The following is a 20,724-nucleotide window of genomic DNA, read 5'->3' on the forward strand; positions in this document are numbered from 1 at the left end:
TTGCTCTCTGCTCTTTGCCACTGCCATAAAGGTTGCCTTCTGCCATGTGCTGCTCTGCCATGGAGCCAGCTGAGTATGGACTGAAATCGCCACTGAATGTGAGCTAAGTAAACCTTTCCTTGCTAAATTTTAGATGTCTGGTATTGTGTCCCAGCAATGAGAGAAGAGTAACTGAGACACCCCCTTAACATTCATTCATTCACTCATTCATTCATTTGGTACTGGAGATTGAACCCAGGGTCTCTGCACTGAGCTACATTCCCATCCCCTTTTTAACCTTGTATGACATGCTCTTTCCAAGTCATTAAGTTGGATTTCAACTTGTCATCCTCCTACCTCAGCTTCCCAGAGGCCTGGGATGACAGTATGTCCAGCCACAGCCACACCAGGCAGAGATCATTATTTGCACAGATGGGATGTGTAAGACATTTCTCCTTTTACTTAGGTTAAAAATTGCTGCTCTCGGTATTCTTCTGTCTCTCTGTCTACGTATGTATCTTGATCTATATGGAAAGAACTCATTTTAGGGTATATATGTCTTCAACAATACAAGAATTTGCAATTAATTTTCTAAAGTAAAGACATCATTTTATACTTTGACAGGCAAAGTGCTAAAGTTCCTGACACTCCACACCTGGCCAATACTTGGCATGTTCAAAAAGGTAATTCATGCAGAAAATCAATCCTGGCTCACTAAGAATCAGAGTTGCTCATTCTACAACCCCAGAATACTTCTGAGTCAGATCTTGAATTATAGTCACTTCCAGTGAATTTGCCCCTTTTAAAGGCTAGTAAAAGACACAGTTTATATCCATAAAATGGAAAACGTAAGTGTTATAAATGATTCCATTGCGTCTTACAAATTAGCCTTTCTTTTTTCTTCTAAGGAAATTCCCTACAATGTTATGTCAAAACATTTGTGTCAACTGCTGTGTTTTGCCAAAGACGTAAACTTCCCAGTCAAAACAATTAATTAGAAACTATTAATGATGCCTTCAAAGATTTCAAGTCACTGTCAGTGAATAGAAAAACCAAAGGGAATGAAATCCACGAAGCCCGCTATTAGGAGCCTGCTTTGTTGATCTTACAGTGAGAGTTTTGCCTTTAATTCTCCATATCTTGGCTTCATTTCACCAACTTTAAATCATTCAGTTAATGGATCATAAGAAGGCTTCAGCTTCACGAGTGCTCTTTTCTTCCCCTCTCATACATTCAGTCCTTATACTATTTTATACTTATTAAAAGTAGTCGAGGTGCTAAAAATTACAGTACTAGTAAGTTTGTTTTAGTTATTCAGCTATAGAGCATCTGGTAATCATGAAGAGAAGAAACTCATTAGGAAAATACTAAGATATTAGAGCTATGAATTAAGAAGCTCAGCTTCCTTTAATCTGTGGTAGTCTCCTTCTTTCCTATCTTTTCCTTTCTTCCCTCTTTTCCTCTCTCCCTCCCTTATTTCTTCCTTTCTCCCTCCCTCCTGACCTCCCTCCCTCCATCCTTTTTTCTCCCACTCCCTTTTCCTTCTCCAAAAGGCAGTACTGAGATGTCTGCATGGGATTTATGAGATCAGTTGATTAGAGTTAGTGAGCATCAGGTCAGCAAGTCAAAATCTGCAGAAGTCAATTAACTTTCATGTGCATGTGACCCACCAGCTCCATGCTTGGTGTTGCTCTGTAAACGAAGGGATCAGGCAAACCAAGAACACAGCATCCTGAAGTCTGTACCTCATCACTTCTGGGAAAACATGAAAGGTCACCATCTACTCATGGTTGGTCCATGATGTTAAATTCCATTATGTGGAGTAGCATGGTAGACTGTGGTAGACAACGAGCTCAAAGTAAGGGAGTCCAGGAATGATCAAGTAGCAGGCATCCTTGAAAATGACTAGTGTCATCCTCTGAGATGTTGGGAAATGGTTAGCAGTGATCTACCCTGTGGTTTTTAGACACTTTGCTAGAAAAGACACATTGGTCTCAACCATCCAGCAGAAAAGTATAAAAACGAAATATAAGAAGTAAAGCCATGCTGTTATGTTGAGCTGTAGGGGCCTCAGGTCAACAATTTCTGACATTGCCAGTAAAGCAGAAGACCCAATACTATTATGGGCTCCTGGACTTTTTTAGAATATTTTGCTGAGTTTACACACTTATAATATTCAAATAACGGAACCTAACAAAAAAAGGGGATACGGATAAATGTCCATTTTGTATCTGTATATTCAAAGTGGTTAGGATAGATATATAGTTACATTCCCTTAATGAATAGAGTGATTTGGTCTAATGGTGTTTGTAGATAGGATATCATGTCCGCATCTTGTACAGCAATTAACCACTAGGAAGAATGTATGCAATGTGTTAATTATTGAAACTGTCCTACTAATTTGATTTGAAACTGTCTCATTGCTATTTGTTTATCAATAAAATTATGGGGAAAAAAAGAAAAAGAAAAGACGTATTTTCCTGGGCCACTTGGATCTCCTCAGCTCATGACAGAAGAATCTAAATGTTATTTAGAGACAGCAAAAACAAATACCCCCAGCAGCAATATTGCTTGCTTACATCACCATATGGCTTGATTTTCTCACCTCATGTTTCTCTTTGTGTGCTGAGACAGGGTCTCACTGTCTACTCTAGGCCTCATGAAACTTACCCATAGCCCTGGGGGGCCTTGAATTCTCTCTGAATCTTCCTGCTTCAGCCTCCCACATGCTAGACATCTTGCTGTTCCATTCTCCACCAAGAACAAAGGTTTCACTTTGAAGTTTTGGGGACTAAACTTAGTTTTAGTGTGACTTAAGAAGTTAACTAACGTGTTTGTATCAAGAAAATGTGTCTGCTCAAGAAATGACAGAAGACATATTTATTGGTACTAATTTATATTTTACAGACTATTCTGATGGATCCTGTTTCTCCTTGCTATTTCATGTGGCTAGTTATTTATCAATGTACCTTTGGGAATACAATTCTTTTGACATAGACATCATTATTACTGTGCAATTAAAAATATTGTACTGAGAAACTGAGTTATATATCCTTTATATCATTAAATCCTTATATAACTACCCCTTTCAGAGCTTCTACAAATAACCTTTCCATATGCTCATATATTACAGGAACTGATCATTTAATAATATATTTCTAAGAATTTTAAAAAGTATGCCATAGAGTAACATTTTAAGGGCATGCATGAGCTTTATGCCAAAATATAAATATTGAGATCAAAATGGGGAAAAAGAGAAATGAAATATAGCAGGGTAGTGCCAATGGTTATGAATAACATCGTGGCTCTTTGGCACAGCTCTGCAATAAAAAAGTACTGTATAAATAAAGAGTATTTATACAATAATCTTTGTATCAATATGACCTTCTTTAGGTGACATAGTGCCAGCTTCCTTTTATGTATTGTTTTTACTTTACTTACAGTAATCGCCTTCTAGTTTCTTTGTAGGAAAGACCTCATAAATGGGCAGGCCCATCTCATAAGAGCAGTTAAATGTCAAGGACCAACGTAAAGGCAGATGTCCTCTACACAGGAAACATCAGTGTTTAAAGACAGCAGTGGAGAATGATCCCTCACATCAAAGGTTTAGAGACATGATCTTCAAGGAAAGGCCCCAAAGTGAGTTGGGATTTATCTTTCTCATAAGTCCAGTGCAGTACCCTGCATGAAATCACGCAGATAACGGATGACAAACGGAATTCTCCGCCCGCACCTATGCTTCCTATTTGCTAGTCCTCCCTCCCTGGACCAGCTCTACAGCTGTCAGCAAAGGGCTCTTCCTCTTTTATTAGGCAACTCAGCCACCTTGGCAAAGGCTGTAAAGAAGAAACGACAGGTGCTGCAGTCCTGAACGTCAGCCGGCCTCTATTTGCAGTCCAGATCAGATTGCCACTTTCACTCCCAAAGAACCAGAAGCCCAATTGCTGTCTCATGAGTATTTGCAACCCATAAGGCTCGGCTCAGAAATGTCAAGTGATCATAGTTCTAAGCCAACTGTTGTCACATCATTCCTGATGAAAACTTCTCTACTGTTACTGACAAATATTGACATCGTTTCCTGAGACACACAGGTGCTTGAAAGTCTGTCTTCTCTCACACAAAGCACGGGAAAAAGCAAAACAGAATTAAATTTAAAGCAAAACAGAATTAAACTTAAAGCAAAACAGAATTAAATCAGCATTTAGCTGATTTCTCTAACAACTAGAACCAACGTAAGTAACACATTTTACCTCCACTTCTTTCTAAACATTTGTTTTAAAAACAGAATGAAAAGGAAGAGCAGCTAGAAACCCTTCACATTCTCAGTACCTTGGAAACTCGGTTCGCCACTTCTCTGCCCACGGTGAGCCCCTGCACGAAGGTGCGGGCGGCGATGAAGGCGCGCGTGACCTGAATCTTCAGCTTCCGGGGCACATCCCCAAAGGGCTTCAGCTGGTCCGTGTATTTGCTCACGCACTCCAAGTAATCCTCGCTGAAGTGATACTGAGGGTTTATCAGCTGGAACATCCGCTCCAGGAGCCGAGCCCAGAAATCATTGAGCATCTCCTCCAGGTTCACGTTGCCCCCTGTGTAATATCTCTTCAGCTCTGTGAAAAGGTCCTGGAACACCTCCGAGTTCTGCATGTACAGCATCCCATAGGTCCGGACAAACATGTCATTTAGGGACTTGTCAGCGTTCTCCAGCAGCTCACGGAAAAATTCTGGAGATAGAACAAGAAAGCAGTCATACATTAATAAGATGTTGGAAGTTCAATTCACTGACTTTCTTAAAATCAATGCTTTTCATGGGCAGTTTCACAGTAAAAGGGTACCCTGTGATCACTTCCTTAAGGAACAAATGAAAATGATATTTCAGTGTGATTTTATCTATATCCATGATCTTTTATGAGGCAAAGGAATCAGAGGTCCCTGTGATTTCCATTTGAAAGAACATCCATTAGCATAAGAAGTTATCACTTAATAATCCTTTGAAAAGCTTCATTCTTCATCTACTGTTAAATTTTAGAAAATCCTATTATTTGATGTATGTTTAAATTAAAATAAGTTGTAGATATAATGTGCAGAGATTTTTTTAATTGAAAAAATTGTAATATTTCATTTATTTATTTGGGACAGGGTCTCACTACGCAGCTTGGACTCATAATGATCCTCCTGTCTCAGCTTCCCCAGACCTGGGATTACAGGCATGTGCCACCATGACCATCTCAGTGGCTGGCATGGAGTGTCCAGGGTTATGGGACCTGCACAGCATGTAGTACTGCAGCTCGAACCTGGGTCCTTGTTCTTGCCAGGCAGGTGCTTAGATAACTGAGCTATCTCCTCAGCCAATGTGCAAAGTATTGTCATTCACATAATAACAAATGTACACTGATAAAACAAATTTTCTCTAGTCTATTTACTAATTTGCTATAATACTAAGTTCAATTAAATTGCTTTTATTTGAAATAGTTCTTAAATGGGATACTCAAATTAATGTAGTATTTTGGACTCTTTCAAGTTCCTATATATAACAATCAATTAACTGTTGAACAATTCGTGATGCAGTTAAATTCACTTGCTGCTAAAGCTATAATGAACATAATTAAGGTGGTTGTAATGAATCATAAAGTTATGAAATATCTTGGGTTATCATTATGAATATAAACTATTATTTTATAGAATTTGAACAAAATATTGGTATTTGGGCTTGGTGGTTAAATGCTTCTGAATAAAAAGTATGTTACAGCACATGCAAACTTGAGTATTACTGAGACTGCTGATAGTATCAAAATAAGACAAAAAGTAAAGCAGCTAGGTGAGTACCAACCCCGCTGGACAGGCATTTGTGTACGGACAGCACACACAAGCCTAGATAGACCTCATGAAACACTTACTGCATAAAAGAGCTTGGGTAGAGAAAACCCTAATTTTATTCCTTTTGGAGAATGGGGGAAAGGGAATGTGTCTGAGTTTTTCACCCCAAGGTTCCAACAACAAACAGATTCTGAAAGGCTTCTTTCTGGTCCCTGGATCTGTGTCCTTTTCTCAGAATGCAGGGACAAATGAAGTCATTGACACATCAAGGACTCCAAAGAAAAACTGCAGAAAGAGTCTTCCTTTTGGAGCCCTGAGGAGCTCTTCTCCCCCTGTGGAGAGGAGATGATCAATCCTTATGCAGACTTCAAGGGGAGCAGGTCCTTTGAGTTTTCTCATAAGTTGGCTGAAGAAGCCCTGTTTTAGTCACATGCAGGCCACTTCCCAGGGAGCCGGACAATTGTCTTAATTGCTTCATAGTGTCTACGCTGAAGGTAAATATTTTATACTTGTTTTAAAATCAGATCAAAGCAATGAAGCTTAAAAAGGAAACTTCACTTGTTTATCATTTTATAAGAAGGGGCTCTTTTAAGAATGAAATTCAATTGCTATAGAGACAGCAATACTTCATTCATGGATTACAAGCCCTATGCAATTTTGGTCAAGCCAAAAAATAGTCCCCAATTTTATTTTTCTGTGTAAAATCAGAATACATAGCCTTAACCCTTTAACTGATAAAGAGAAAATGTGTTAATAACTGTCTTGAGCAATACATTTTGCTTCTATATGTGGAAATATTATGCTATAATTCATAAATGTCAGATTATTATATGCTAATAAAATTTTTTTAAATACTTAGCAAAGTCAAAACAATCTACTTAAAATAGTGTACAGTGATGAAGGGTTTACAATGATCTCATTGTACTTCAGGTATGAAATTGTCACTGTATTCATAAAGGTGTGCAACTACAATAATATAAAAACAATGTAACCTTCAAAGATTTAGTAAACAGAATTAGTGATAAAGCACAGAATTATATACACTATATGTCAATGTTATTTTCAATTATATGAAGTAAATAATATAATACATTTTTTCAGATGCAGTAGTTACCTAGTTTGTTCTAAAATGAAAACTATTTAAATTATTAATATCAATGCCAACATACAAACATAAGTAAGATCTTTCCATCGTAAAAATTATGATAACTTGGCTTTGCTGATACAGGGACAGGGTGAAAGGTATTATAGATTGTGGAAGGAGGTAGGATAGAATAGGAAAATCACTGAATTGAAAAATTGTAATAGAACAGGACTAGAAGTAGATTCTAATCATGAGCTTTGAACAGTCTATTCATTTATCTTCTTTTTGAGGTCAATTATTTTGTTGGACTCAGGAATTAAGGTTTAATTTATTGAAGACAGAGTGGCAGCTTCAGCAATGAGTACTCGTGATCAATAGTATGATCTGAATTTGCAAAGAGCAAGCAAAGAGTGAGAGCAAGAGCGAAAGTGAGAGAGAAGAGGCAGAGCCCCTAGGTACTCATCACTCTCCAGTAGTTTGAGGTACAATGGTTTGTCTCTAGGGATGAAGCTTGTGTTTATCTTTTTCCAAGGGTGAAATTCTTAAGGCCCTTTTTTCTGGTCACATGGGGACTCTGAAATATTAGTCTTTTGCCTGTTTTGAAGGTGATTAGTTGCAATCAGACTGACCACACACTGTGTCTGGTGGTTCGTTTTCTTCTGAATTCATGAATGAACACAGAAACCAAGTCATTGCAGCTCAATAAATAAGGCTCAAGAAATATTTTATTAGATTTTTAACCTTAATTTTTTCTAAGGATATGTCATTGTCTCAAAATTTTGCTATTAGCTTCACTGGTCCTCAAAAGTCAAATTATCCATTGTTCAAAATTATTATATGGTTTACTTACTTCTTAGTCAAACTTAATATATGGTATTGAAAGATGATAGTATATCAGACAATTATAAAAAATGCTGCTGTCTTAGGATACATTGTTCTCAGATCTCAAGGAAAATAGGGATCCCAAGTACTGACTTAAAACTGTCATCCAAAAATAAGTCACAGCATTTCAATTTTTGCAGGTCTGTGGATGTACCTTTTGAAGGTTAACTCTGAACAAAATAACTTATGCTTCAGTGAAATTTTATCTCTCAGCAATCCAAACAATATAAGACAAAGCAACCTCATTATAACCTTTTGTTTAATTGCAGAGAGTAAACCTCACATTGGGAAAGCCTTCGATCAACAAAAATTTTGATGTACAAGAAATATTTTGGCTAAATGAAACATGGTTTGATGTTTTTTTTTTTTCTTTTCTACCCCAGTCACAAAATATACATCAAAGTAGTTGCTTGGGGCTCAGTTATGCTTCTTAGGTGCACAAAAGAGCTTCACTAGCAGGCATCAGCCTCTGGGAGGATTTCATTCATCTAGAGGGGAGATCTCAGTGCAAACATCTGTTAGCTGTAAGGCAGACTGCTTCAAGAAGGAGAACAATCTTGTAGATAAAACCACCACTGTTCCACAAGTGAAAAGAAAGCCCATGTGTTGCTGCTTGTTGCTTGGAGGGGCCTCTTCAGGGGCTAAAACCAACTCCTAGGATCCAAGAGGTGCCCTAAGGACAAGTGAGAAAGGCTTCAAAGGAAGCATCCAGAATAAATTGAAATGCAAGGTGGCAAACAGGTCCCTAGGAGAAGCACTAGCCAAAGGGGGAGGAAAAAAAAGAACAGGCTAAAGCCTGCCAAACAATTTGCAGGTAAATAGAACAGTAAAAGCTTCTATCCAAGCCATAAAAGTTGCTCCTTAACACCACTGCGGTAGATTGGGCCTGGTGATTGCATTATGTGAAATATGGCATCTTTTTCTGATTTTGTTCCTTATGTCCCCCACAAGAAGAGAGGCTGCGCCACACATGTAGGTGGTAGAACCTCACAGGCTTGTAGCCTGGATAGAATAAAAGGGAAAAATGGAAGGCAAGTTGCTGCTGCTGCTCCTGCCTCCTTCCTGCCTTGCCATGGACTGTTTCCTCTCTGCCATGCCACCCTACTTTGAATCAGCTGGCTGTGGCCTGAAACCTCTACAATCTGTAAGCTCAAATACATCTTCCTTTAACTGGTGGGTGTCAGTTATATTTTTTCAGAAACCAGAAAAGTAAGTAAGACAGTGGTGCTACACATCATTACAGAGATCACTTGCCCTACCCTTGGAAAACAAGTGTAGACTCAGGCATACAGACACACAGAGAGACAGACAGACACACACACACCCACCCACCCACAGACACACACAATCACACACACATACACACACACATACACACATATACACATGTTTGTAAGTGTTCCTGTAAGGTTCTGATTTACTATCTTTGTTTCTTCTCTCCCCCCAAAATCTAGACATGTCAGTTGGATAAGCCCAGTCAAACTCTGGCGATGGACTACTCCAAGGCAGCAGCTGTCTTGGAGGAAAATACATGCTGTTGAAACCTGACAACCTAAAGGGTTAAGACACACAGACACAGCGCAGTTCCCAGCATGCCTACTCAATGGCTTTTTCAAGGTTAACCAAGCAGGAATGCACTTCATCATTCCGAGTCTATCTGTCTGCTTTCAGTTCATTTCTTCTCTGAGAAATCTCCTAGCTTACACCGCATGTTGAGTTAATGAGGGGTCTTAATGGAGGGAGACACATAGCACCATTCATTTTACTCAGTGTTCAACTTCAAGGTTAAGTAAGCATAATCCCCATGTGGTTAATCTTGATTATCAACTTGATTGGTTTTTCAGCTGCCTAGGAGATTAGTAAAGCACATGTCTGGGTCTGTCTGGGTGCATCATGGGGTTGGAGCTTGAGAAATCTATCTGGTCCATGGCGCTGTCTTTTCGAGCCCTGCCACCCTTCTCTGGTTCCCATGCCCCATGAAGCAAGCAATTAGGCTCAACCATGCCCTTCTGCCACTATGTTCTTGCCTTCGATCCAGCTAAGCCTGGACCACAACCCTTGAAGCTGTGAGCCAGGTCAAACATTTCTTCCTTTTAAGTTGTGTGTATCAAGTATTTGTCCCAGAAGCAAATGCTCACTCATTGGAACCCTCAGTAACATCCTTCCACTCTCTAGGGATTGAAAGCTGATAAGCAAGTAGAAGAAAAGACTGATGTTGCTCAGAGTACGAGCATCGTTCGTGATATTCAAGTCGGGTGCCATCCTCCACAACAGCTGTCTAGGCCTCAGCACTGTCACATTTTGAGCTAGATAATTCTGTGCGAGGGAGAAGTCATCCTTTAGCATCCCTGACCTCTACCTGCCAGATGCCATAGCAGCATATCCTCTCTGTAATGACAAATAAAATGCCCCCAAATTGGCAAATATTTTTCCAAAAAGTTCCTTTTCCCCATCTTACCCCCACCTGCTGAGAGCCATATTTTAAAATGTAAATCCCAGAAGCCTACCAAGAGAACATAAAAATGTTCCAAGAGAAAAAAGAACACATTTTTTTTTCTTTTTTATTTTTCCAACACATTTCTAACCATGCAAATCCATGAATTATTTACTCCAAAATCTGAGGAGCTGAATTATTAAGAGGCCAGAAATGAAATACACGTTGTATTCACATTAAGATTCTGAGAGGTCAGTATTGGCATTTGCATGTGCGGCAGGTAGGCTTGGCTAATTTAACTTGGTGGGCTTGACAATGGCTATGGGATTTATGGACAGCACACTTCTTTGTATGCCTAGCTGGGTCATGCAGGAATGGCCTTGGCTGCTGGGCAGGGTTCCTGCTCCCTTCCTGTCAGGCATTCTTCTCCCACCCTGCTCCCCTAGAAACATTCACTGAGCACTTCTGTTTCGCTGTCTGCCATATTCCTGTCTTGGAGGCAGCTGAAGGACTGAATCCCCGGAAACTGTGAACCAAATTATGCCTGCCTTTCTTGAATTTGCAAGGGGTGGCTTTGTGCCCCAGTGACAGTAAAGCTGGCCAATGCAGGATGTGTGTTTCCTGTCACACAGTCAGGTACTAAAATGTGGTAAACAATGAATGAAAATGGAGAGATGGACAAACACGGAAGTACAGTGAAATATACATCGCTTCCTCTGGTCGGAACCCTCCCATGATTTCTGTGGGCTCATTAAGATGGAGGCAGGGAGAGAGGGAAGGGCCGGAACCTGCATTTTAGGACGAGGTGGAACTACTTTGCCTCCCAGTCACCCTCCAAATACTTGAATATTTACACATTTACAGTTGTTCATATTCTTCCGTGTTCTAAGTGCATGTGTACCTGTGCATAAGACAAACTTTGTTCTGTTTTAAAAAATGTTGATTAGGAGTCTCTTCCTCCACAAACTCTGCCTATATACCACGCCATGCCATTAGGGTTTATGTCTAAGTGTCCCTCAAAACCTCATACAGTCATGGAGTGGACTTCTAGAGTTTGTGATTAACTCACGATCCCCTGGGATTATCCATGTGAGTGCTGCTGGGATTATGGTGTGAGTGCTACACACACCCTGGGGTGGACAGCCTGCATGCAATGTGAGGGAGGCAGACTTGCTCCACTGTTGCCAGGGCTGCTCCCATTTGCTCTTGCTGCTTTGCTGTTTTCCACCACCATGAACTGCTGCCCTCCGCCACGTTCTGCTCTGCTTTGGAGCCATTTGAGTATGAACTGAAACCTCCACAAACTGTGAGTTAACTAAACTTTTCTTTCCTTAATTTTCATAGTCAAGTACTTTGTCCCAGCAAAGGCAGCAGAGTAACCGAGACACATAATTTGCCTTTTCCTGCGCATTGTTCCACTGCAGTAAAATCCCAAAGGCTTTGATGTCTCCGACATGGTCCTGTCCCACGTAGAGGTTTTCTGGTCAATTATTCGCCTGTAGTATTGAATAGACTCACACTGGAGCTTTGGGCTTTTGTTGTTGTTGTTGCTTTCAACAAACAAGACTATTCCATTTGTTATTTCTTCATTAAAAAAAGTTTAAATAAACAAGTGTATAAGAAAAAAATGAGTTGTTTTGATTAAATATATTACCATGTTATCTTAGTACTTTTTCTTAAAAATTACTTGTCCTTTTGTGTAAGAAACAGTCATAATGTATTCTTTTCTAAAAATTACAGAGTTAAAATTACATAAAATTACTTATGAAATAATAATTCTTTTGAACAAGGGAGACATCAGAATTTTTAATTATTATGAGACAACACTGTTGTGTGATAAAATCATTCATGATTTTTGCTCTTGCATTTCTTAATTCCTACTTTCTGTTACTCTGTATGGGTGCATACGTGTGTTCTCATAAATTAAATTTATTATATTACATAAGGATTGTGATTCACTCAGTCAATTCTTCCAAGGTTTAATGAAAATCTTCATGATTTCAAAACTGTTCTAATAGAGCTATATATATATATATATATAATGATCATATTTCTCTCCCTTTAGTGCTGTCTATTCTTCCATCACAACAAATGGATTTAAAATGAAAACCACAGAGTAAAGAATGTGTGTTATTTCTATTTTTCTCTCACATTTCAGAAAGAAAGCATATACTTCAAATAACAAAAGGCAAAATAATGACTTGGAAGCAATCACTGAGGCCAATTCTAAGCATAATGAGAGGTAGCACCTAGGAGGACGTCCACTGTCTCATGTACCGGAGGCACTGTGTTAAAGGATTTACGCATATTTTAGCCAGTTATGTATGAGCACCTCCACTCTGCAGATGAGGAAACTTAGACATCAAGCTTTAAATGAGTCCCCTAGATCCATTAGCTAGTATGCAATACAGAATTCCAAAAAGTATTGCCGACAAAAATGAGTTCTAAGGAAGAGCAAGAAGACAGAGTACTTCGCACTTCATCCCAAATCAAATTTTCATGCTGAAATTTGAAGTTAATGTTCTAAGATGGCAGATAAAGCTGTATTTAAATATTCTGAATCCATATGTAAATCATTTACAAAACAATTTTCATGTGTGATTATTCTTTTCATGCTTGCTAATTAGTGGATAAAGCAACTGAGGCTTGAGACCATGCTCACATCTCTAGGGTTAGTCCAGGCCTCTGAGGGTGACATCTAGTGCACCAAACCCCAGAGCTTGGGACATTAACAAATACCTAGTACAGTGCCTAGCACAGAAATGGATGTTACAAGTTTTGGACCACGACCATGTCTCATCTTATGGTAGGTGCACATAGATCCTTTAATAATAGCACATGTATATTACTGACCACTTACATAGACACAAGTACACTCACGTGTTCCTCATCAATTACACTGGAAATATATTATCATACTTAGGAAATAGTCTTAAATAAGGAACTAAGTATTTAAGTCCTGTAACATGTAGGTAATGTAACTTCATGCTAGATATCTTATTTATTTTTTTGTTTGTGTGTTTTTATTTTTGTGTTTTTGGGACAGGTCCCTCCCGGTAGTGTAGGCTGGCCTTGACCTCACTCCATATCCCAGGCTAGCCTCGACTCATGGTGATCCTCTTTGCCTCAGTCCCCCCAGAGTTGAGATTACAGGAATGTCCCTCTAGATTTTTTTCAAGGAAATATAACTGTCCTTAAAATAATGAATGCCTAGCATGTTTGCTCCAACTAAGAAGACTTACTGAAATGGGATCGTAACACTCTTAAGCCATATCAATGGCAGCCAAACAAAAGACATAGAAAAAGAGGGGGGATTCTGATCACCTGTATGTATCATGATTGTCCACGTGACATGTGACATGTGAATGTCCAGGAAGAATAGAGAAAGTGTATGAGCTTCCACTTCCAAAGTAGAATTCTAATAAAAGATAATACTTACCATTAACAATTATGATTAGAAATAATAATCACAAGAGACTTTGGGCATTAAAGAATATTAATTTGCTAAGCCAGTGTTCTCCTACATGTACTTAATAGAGCCAGAGAGAGGGCATATGGCTTATATTCTAATAAAATGTGCAATCCAGGAACGTGGTATATATTTCAACAAAATCTCAAACAGATATATTACAATAAGAGACATTACCATCATTCCCCTCAAACCACTTCCCCTTGCTTCAAGCACATTTATCCCATCATTCTTGCCACTTGCTGAAACAGTTACGAACATTCTTGTTCCTGTCCCTAGAAAGTATGACCAAAACTAAGGTGAATGCTTAAGCTGGACATTTCCATAGAGAGGTGGGCTTCGGAAACAGGACCTTATACAAACTTTAGTGTGGAGCGTGGAGTTAGCTTGGTGGTATGAGAGCATGTATGGAAAGCACAAGGTCCTGAGTTCCATCCGCGGTACTGCATGCTGTGTTGGCCATGCAACCCTGGGCGCCAGTGGTGACCCCAGAATCAAGCGTGGTGGTGTGCACCTCTAATCCCAGCACTCGAGACGTTGAGACAGGAGGAACGCTGAGAGTTTGAGACCAGCCTACAGGCTACACAAATAAGCACAGGGCCAGCCTAATCTGTATAGCAAGACCATGTATCAAATAAATAAATAAAAATTTAAAAAATAGTTTCTGTCTTCATGTACCTTATCCACCACACCTGGCACTGTGGGCCTTCTGGCTTTAGCCCAAAGTGAAAATGTTTCAATTGATGAGGATGTCAGCAAAGGAAGGACAGTGCACTGGACGACAGTGCCAAAGGAAGACTTCTAGAGTTGCTTCTCAGAAAATGGCAAGAATACTAAGTGTGTGTCAGGCCGACTGCCCTAGTGGACCTTGATCCTTGTGACCTTATTTAATGGTCTGAAATCAACTGAAGAAACACACTTGAAGATGTACTATGATAGTTTAAAGGAGAGGCTAAACTTTGGCCAGTGATCTACTATGCTATATCCTGTGAAACTGGATGAGGAGGTATATGTCTGCACTACCAGATTTAGAGAACTGAAGCAGAAGGATTACTTCAAGGTCAAGGCCAGCCTGGGCTAAACAGTGAATTTAAAGCCAGTTTAAACTGCATAGCAATGCCTTGTCTAAACAAACAAACAAAACAACAACCAAAATCAAAACCAAACCAAACCAAACAAACAAGAAAACAGAAATTTATGCCCTTAGAGCTAGGAATGGTTTTATTGTTTTTAAAAGTTGAATAAAAACACAGAAAAACCAACAAAGAAAAATATGTCATGGAAACTTTATGTGGTGCAAAATGTCATATATATTTAGCATCTACTCTTTAACAGAAAAAAAAAAATTCTGGTATGTAGAATAAGGGGTCAAAATCCTTAGTGAAACACTTGAAGATAAATTAACTCAACAAAATATCTTATGCCTTTAATTTCTTTTAGTCAGGAAGACAGTTTAATTATTGGTCTGTTAACTGTAATATAAGCAGGAGAATGAAAGTTGGCTTTCTGCTATTATTTTATCATCTATGTTAAAAGTTAGTCTGACAACCCTGCAGCCCATTTATCTCCATGTTTTCTCCTGCAAGAAAACTGGAATCCAAAATCAAATTCTGAAATCACTTAATGTTTTAGAGAACTTAAGTAATTTTAAAGGGGGACATTCTAAAAATTTTCTAAGATTTTCTTCTAATGAATCTCTGGAGAATTTTATAAGGAGAAAATCTTATAGCAATCCTGGCATATAAAATAGCATAGAAGTGAAAAAGGAGAAAACTTAATAGTCTACTGTGATGCTGGATTAAGAAAAAATACTTTCATTTTAATTATATTTTAAAATATATTTTATTAGTATACACCTGCAACACATAATTTGCAATATATAATGAATACATGTGTTTGATGGAATTAGTATCCTTCATACTAATTCATATCCTGATGATTTTCAATCCTATTTCTTCCACTTCTACATTCCCTAATATTTCCTTCTGCTGTTCCCCTTCCAAAAACACCTTTTGGTTAGACTTTCCTTTCTGATAATTAATGAAAACAGAAATTAAACTACAGTTTATCATCTTATGAATACTATCAAATGTAACAAAGCCAAAGGTAAAAACATGATGTTCACCACTAAGCAAGAACGATTTCCAGAAAATTATAAAATAGATCAATTATCAAAAATACTATAATGCAAAATTCAAAAGTTTCTTATTATATTAATCTAAAAGTTATTGTTATTATTTTCCTTCAAGTTAGTGTTGGAAATCATTACAAATTACATATAAATAGCTAATTAATGCCTAAATTCTTGGGGAATACTACTAACCAATAAATCAGAGCACAAGGGAATGATAATTAATTTTTAGTAATTATACTATTTTCATTCATTGATAAATTGATTAGTAATGCATTAATAATAACATAGTGATGCATGTTTAATGTAAATTTAGGTGAACCCTACAGCACCATTTATATATTTCTAATTTATCTAAATTCATCGACTAGAATTTTTCAATGAAGAAATTTTTAATAAGTCATCAGTTTATAACCATGAATGTTCATTAAAAATAATCAATACCTTGCATCAATGTCCTTCAGTTTTATAACATCAAAGTAAAGTTACCAGAACAGGTTAGACAGCAGAAAACTTTTCATTCCCTGGTTTGCATTCAGCAGCTTAAAGGAAGATTTCCTGGTGGGTAGTACTCTGTAAGTGACTAATAGAGACATGAAGCATTGAAGAAGGTCATAGAAACTGTTGAGTTGAGCTCAGATTATTTACAAGGCCACAGTTTTTCCATATCTTCATGGGTCTTTATTTATTAAATCGGCAAATGCTTCATTTCTTTCCTAGGCTCTTTCTCCCAAAGATTAAAGTAAGAAGGACTGACTAGGCGGTAAAGGTAAACCATTAATTCCCCAAATCCTGAATTAAGTTTGAAATTTGCTGACAGTTGCTGTCAAAAGCAAACAACTGCTCTGAGCTGCTGAGTACAGTTGATGCATCGTAGGCCCAGGAGTTAGAAGGTAAGATGCTTGCCCCGCTCACTCAGATCAACCCGCGCTCTAGCATTGGTCCATAGTCAGCATCCATTTTCCACCCTGATGACATTAATCACAGTAGCTGTCATTTGTTCAAGCCTTTATGCACCTAAAGTATTAAAGGCAAGGTAGTCATTTCCTATATATTTTCTTTTTTTAAATGAAATAAGCAGTAAGTTTTCATCTAAGAAAATATTACTAATACCACAATGTTCACACTCCCAGTTGTTGTTTACCATTCCTTCCCACCCTGCCTCTTCCTAGGAGTAGACACTCCCCAGTGCCAGAGCTTGGAGGGTGAACTGTGGATCCTGAGGTCAGGCCTGGTTCCAGGGGAAATGAAGCAGTGTAGTGACAAGGACAGGAGCTATCTGAGCGAGGGATTAGGCAGGCTCTAACTTGAGTCCATAGAAACAGTCCCATGGAATCTACTTCTTTTCCTATTTTTCATAGTTGCAAACCTTGAAATTACTTTTACATGTCTGGATGCCTAAGATGCATTACAGATTAATTGAGTCACTGTCTCTGGTGTTGGGATCCTGGCAAGTGCCCACAGGTTCTACGTGATACCAATACACAACCTAAGCTGGGTGCCATAATCCCCGACCCTTGTTCTCCAGGAGTTGCATTTTAGTCAAGGCACTGGGGCCTGTATCTAGGCAGGGGACAGGGGAACAGTGAGGAAGGAGTAATGTTATCTTCACGAAAGCCTGATTCTATTGTTGGGTCCCTTCTTTGCCCTTTCTCCCTTTCCAGTAGGCAATCCGTGGGCAGATCTGGAGGAGAGGGCTGCACAACCAAAGGGTATCCAGAGTAGGGAAGGGAGGAAAGCAGCAGTACACAAAAAGTGGAAACCAGAATGTGACAACCCCCAGCCAACTAATGCCTAAGGCAATGGAGCTGCCAGCCACAGCCCCACTAAGGCAGCTTTTCAGCACAAAACACATAGCGAAAGCCAATAATCCTGAGTTGTTCAAGTGCAATTCTATCTGAAAACCCTTGTATCTGCATTTAAAGCTAAATTTTAATCTACATCTGTTCTGAGCATCAAAGCCTGAAAATATGTGAAAAGTTTATTTTGCTTGACAAGTTTCTAAATGACAGAAATTGAACATAGAAAGGTACAAGAAAATTTAAAACTTGGATAGCAAATCATTCGTATGTTGCACTATGCCAATCTTCCTTTTTGAGTTATTCTAAACTATTTAATTTTTTTTACAGATAACAATTGCAATTTTGGTACCTATTGCTCAAATACATATTTTAATTTTTTAAAGAATACAAAATATTAAACAGGTGTTAGAAATGACATAAAATTTCATTAAAATAATAATGGCCAGCCAGATAGCTCAGTGGATTAAAGCGTCTGCATAGGCAGACACGGGCTGGGTTTCTATCCCCAGCATGCTGTGCCAGTCCTACTCCTGGGATGCACTGAGAAGGCGATTGAGACCAGAAGTGTGGTACATACCTGTAATCCCAGCCCCTGGGAGGCTGAAATCAGGAGGATCACTACAAGTCTGATCTGTGTAGTGAGACCCTGTGTAGGCCCTGTTCTGTATTAAATATAATAACTAAATAAATTTGAAAAAATAAAAAAACCCACAACATAATAGGAATTCAACAATAGTTGCTGTATTGCATGGTGTCATCTTCAAATTAGTTGTTTTTAAAATCAAATTTGAGATCGGTCAGATAATTATATGGAAAACTAACACTAATAAAAGGAATGAGTTCAATTTCAAATATGAGGCTAAAGATTTGGGTAAAAGATTTGTCAATAAACATTTTTAGACTGTTATTACTACTTATAGTACCTTCAAAAGTGAACAATTTAAAAATTCCATTAGAAGGGAAACACAAAAATTTATATTGTTTCTAATTATTTTCAATAAGTATTTAAAAGTTAATAGTTACAACCAACAAAGTCTGAGTCAGCTATTGTTCCAAGGGCTTTGTTGTGAATTGAATAGTCTTAACAATCCTGTGAGGTACTAATTATCATCTGTTTTTGACTTAAGGGGAAACATAGCCACAAAATTAGGTACAGGACCTTGGAAAGGCCCTGTACATTAAGTGAAGGTTTCAACATAATCTATATCATTTTCTTTTGATATTAGCAACCCACCTCTGATGTTAGATATCATTCCATAAAAGGTGCTAAGACAGAAAAACAATAGGTAAGTATATATGCAGGAAAATTCAAACTTAATAGAGAATTTATGATGTACATTAAGAAAAAAACAAAAGAAAGTATACAATAATTGTCTGCAAGTTGAAAATTATAGTTGATTTGGATTTCTTCTTTTTCATTGTTTAATTTTCCAATTTTTCTATAATGACTATAAGTTGCTTTCCATGGTTTGAAAAAAACAAGTATTATTTTATTTTAAAATATAAGGTGAAATCACTTTGTTTAATAAACCTATATGGAAAGTCCAAAAATTAAGTCTTCCCATACATATAAATTAAGATGAAAGGCAGGGAGAAGACAGAAAATAAATAAAAAATTCACTTAAAATCTAAGACTAAATCAAGAGATTAGAAGGGAATAAAATGTGCAGCATTTTTACTTAATTCTCAGGCTTAGATTTAGATTCTAAATTTAGGATTTAGGCTGCATATTAAAAAGGGACTTAACTAAGAACAACAGAAATGTAGTAGTCTCCAAAGCACAACCTACTGGCTGTGATAGGCTTAGTGCAAGAAGGCAGCTATTCACCAGGAAGATGATTGACTGTTTAATGCTTACAATAGTCCTATAAATAATTTCACCGTAACTGCATAAGTACAGAAAAGCAAGCTCCTTTCAGCCACCTGTAACTTCCCCCCAAACCACCTGTTAGGGCTTAGAGACAGCACAGGCACCTTCTACCTTGTGTTGCCTGCAGTTCTTAAATCTGTCAACATGACAGTAGCCTCAGCTCTATTTGAATAGCTTTCTTAACTCAAAGGTAATTAGCATGCTTTTGATGAAAATGAAGATTTAAATTTTTTTTTTTTTCAGAACCGGGGATTGAACTCAGGCCCTTGAGCTTGCCAGGCAAGCACTTATTCTACTGAGCCATTTCCCTGGGTCCTGATGAAAATGAATAGATGTCCCAATATGAATACCTAATAAAACATTAAGTACTATTGTATAAGACCTAAAACGTAAATGCACTAGTTTCATGATAGTCTTATTTATTTAGTATTTAGTACAGAGACTACAAGGTCTCACTACATAGATCAGACTCATAGTGATCTTCCTGTTTTCAGCCTCCCAAACACTGGGATTACAGGCATGTGTCACCACGCCCAGTCTCTATGTTGGTCTAAGTTTGCTTAAAATTTTAAATTTGTTTTGCCTGAAATCAACAGATTTCTTCTCAAACAAACAAACAATGGTAGAGGGATTGACTAATATGAGAGAGTGTGTGGGTTTGATGTCCCAGCATCAAAGAATTAAAAAAATAATGACCTCATGTTTTATGACTGTTATTTTACCTTGATGACGTTGGTTATATGGAAAAGAATAACCAAAATGATCATCTCTAAACATCTGATAGAGATCCGATGACTGAGTGCTAGCATCTTATAAGAAGTTCCAGTGTTTGAGTGTTTGCATCTCATTTTGTGTTTCCTTAAAATCAAATTAAATCCTTAGATAAAGGACTTGTTTATTTTGGCTCAGTACACTTTTACAGGTAATAAGTACATTTCCAGATATTAATATTTCAATTTCCAAGTTGTATAGATTATAGCCATATTTCACCAATAGAAGATATTTAAGCAATTTTAAGAATTTGCACTTGAGCAGCCAGTGAGATAGCTTGGCAGACTGTGCCCCTGCTGAGGCAAGCACAGGGACCCAGGTTCGATCCCTGACACCACATGCAACATTGGCCCAGGCCACGGGCACAGCAAGCTGGCCACCAAGACCGGGCATTGTGGTGTTTGCCTGTAATCCCAGCACTGGGGAGGCTGAAAACAGGAGGATCACCACTAGTCCAAGTTTCATATTGAGGCCTTATACCAAAAAAA

The 20,724-nt window shown here is 38.1% G+C and overlaps 1 protein-coding gene across 1 annotated transcript in view; it reads right to left on the bottom strand.

Annotated features, from left to right (window-relative positions):
• The window catches only part of Gpc6 (glypican 6), a 1,221,089-nt gene that overhangs the window by 606,364 nt on the left and 594,001 nt on the right, over nucleotides 1-20,724 (bottom strand). Inside the window, exon 3 of the mRNA XM_004626257.2 lies at nucleotides 4,309-4,700. Within this exon, the coding sequence (XP_004626314.1) occupies nucleotides 4,309-4,700 (392 nt within the window). The remainder of the gene's footprint in view (nucleotides 1-4,308; nucleotides 4,701-20,724) is intronic.

The sequence above is a fragment of the Octodon degus genome, unplaced genomic scaffold (genome assembly GCF_000260255.1).
Source record: "Octodon degus isolate 3935 unplaced genomic scaffold, OctDeg1.0 scaffold00013, whole genome shotgun sequence".
Classification (NCBI taxonomy): Eukaryota; Metazoa; Chordata; class Mammalia; order Rodentia; family Octodontidae; genus Octodon; species Octodon degus.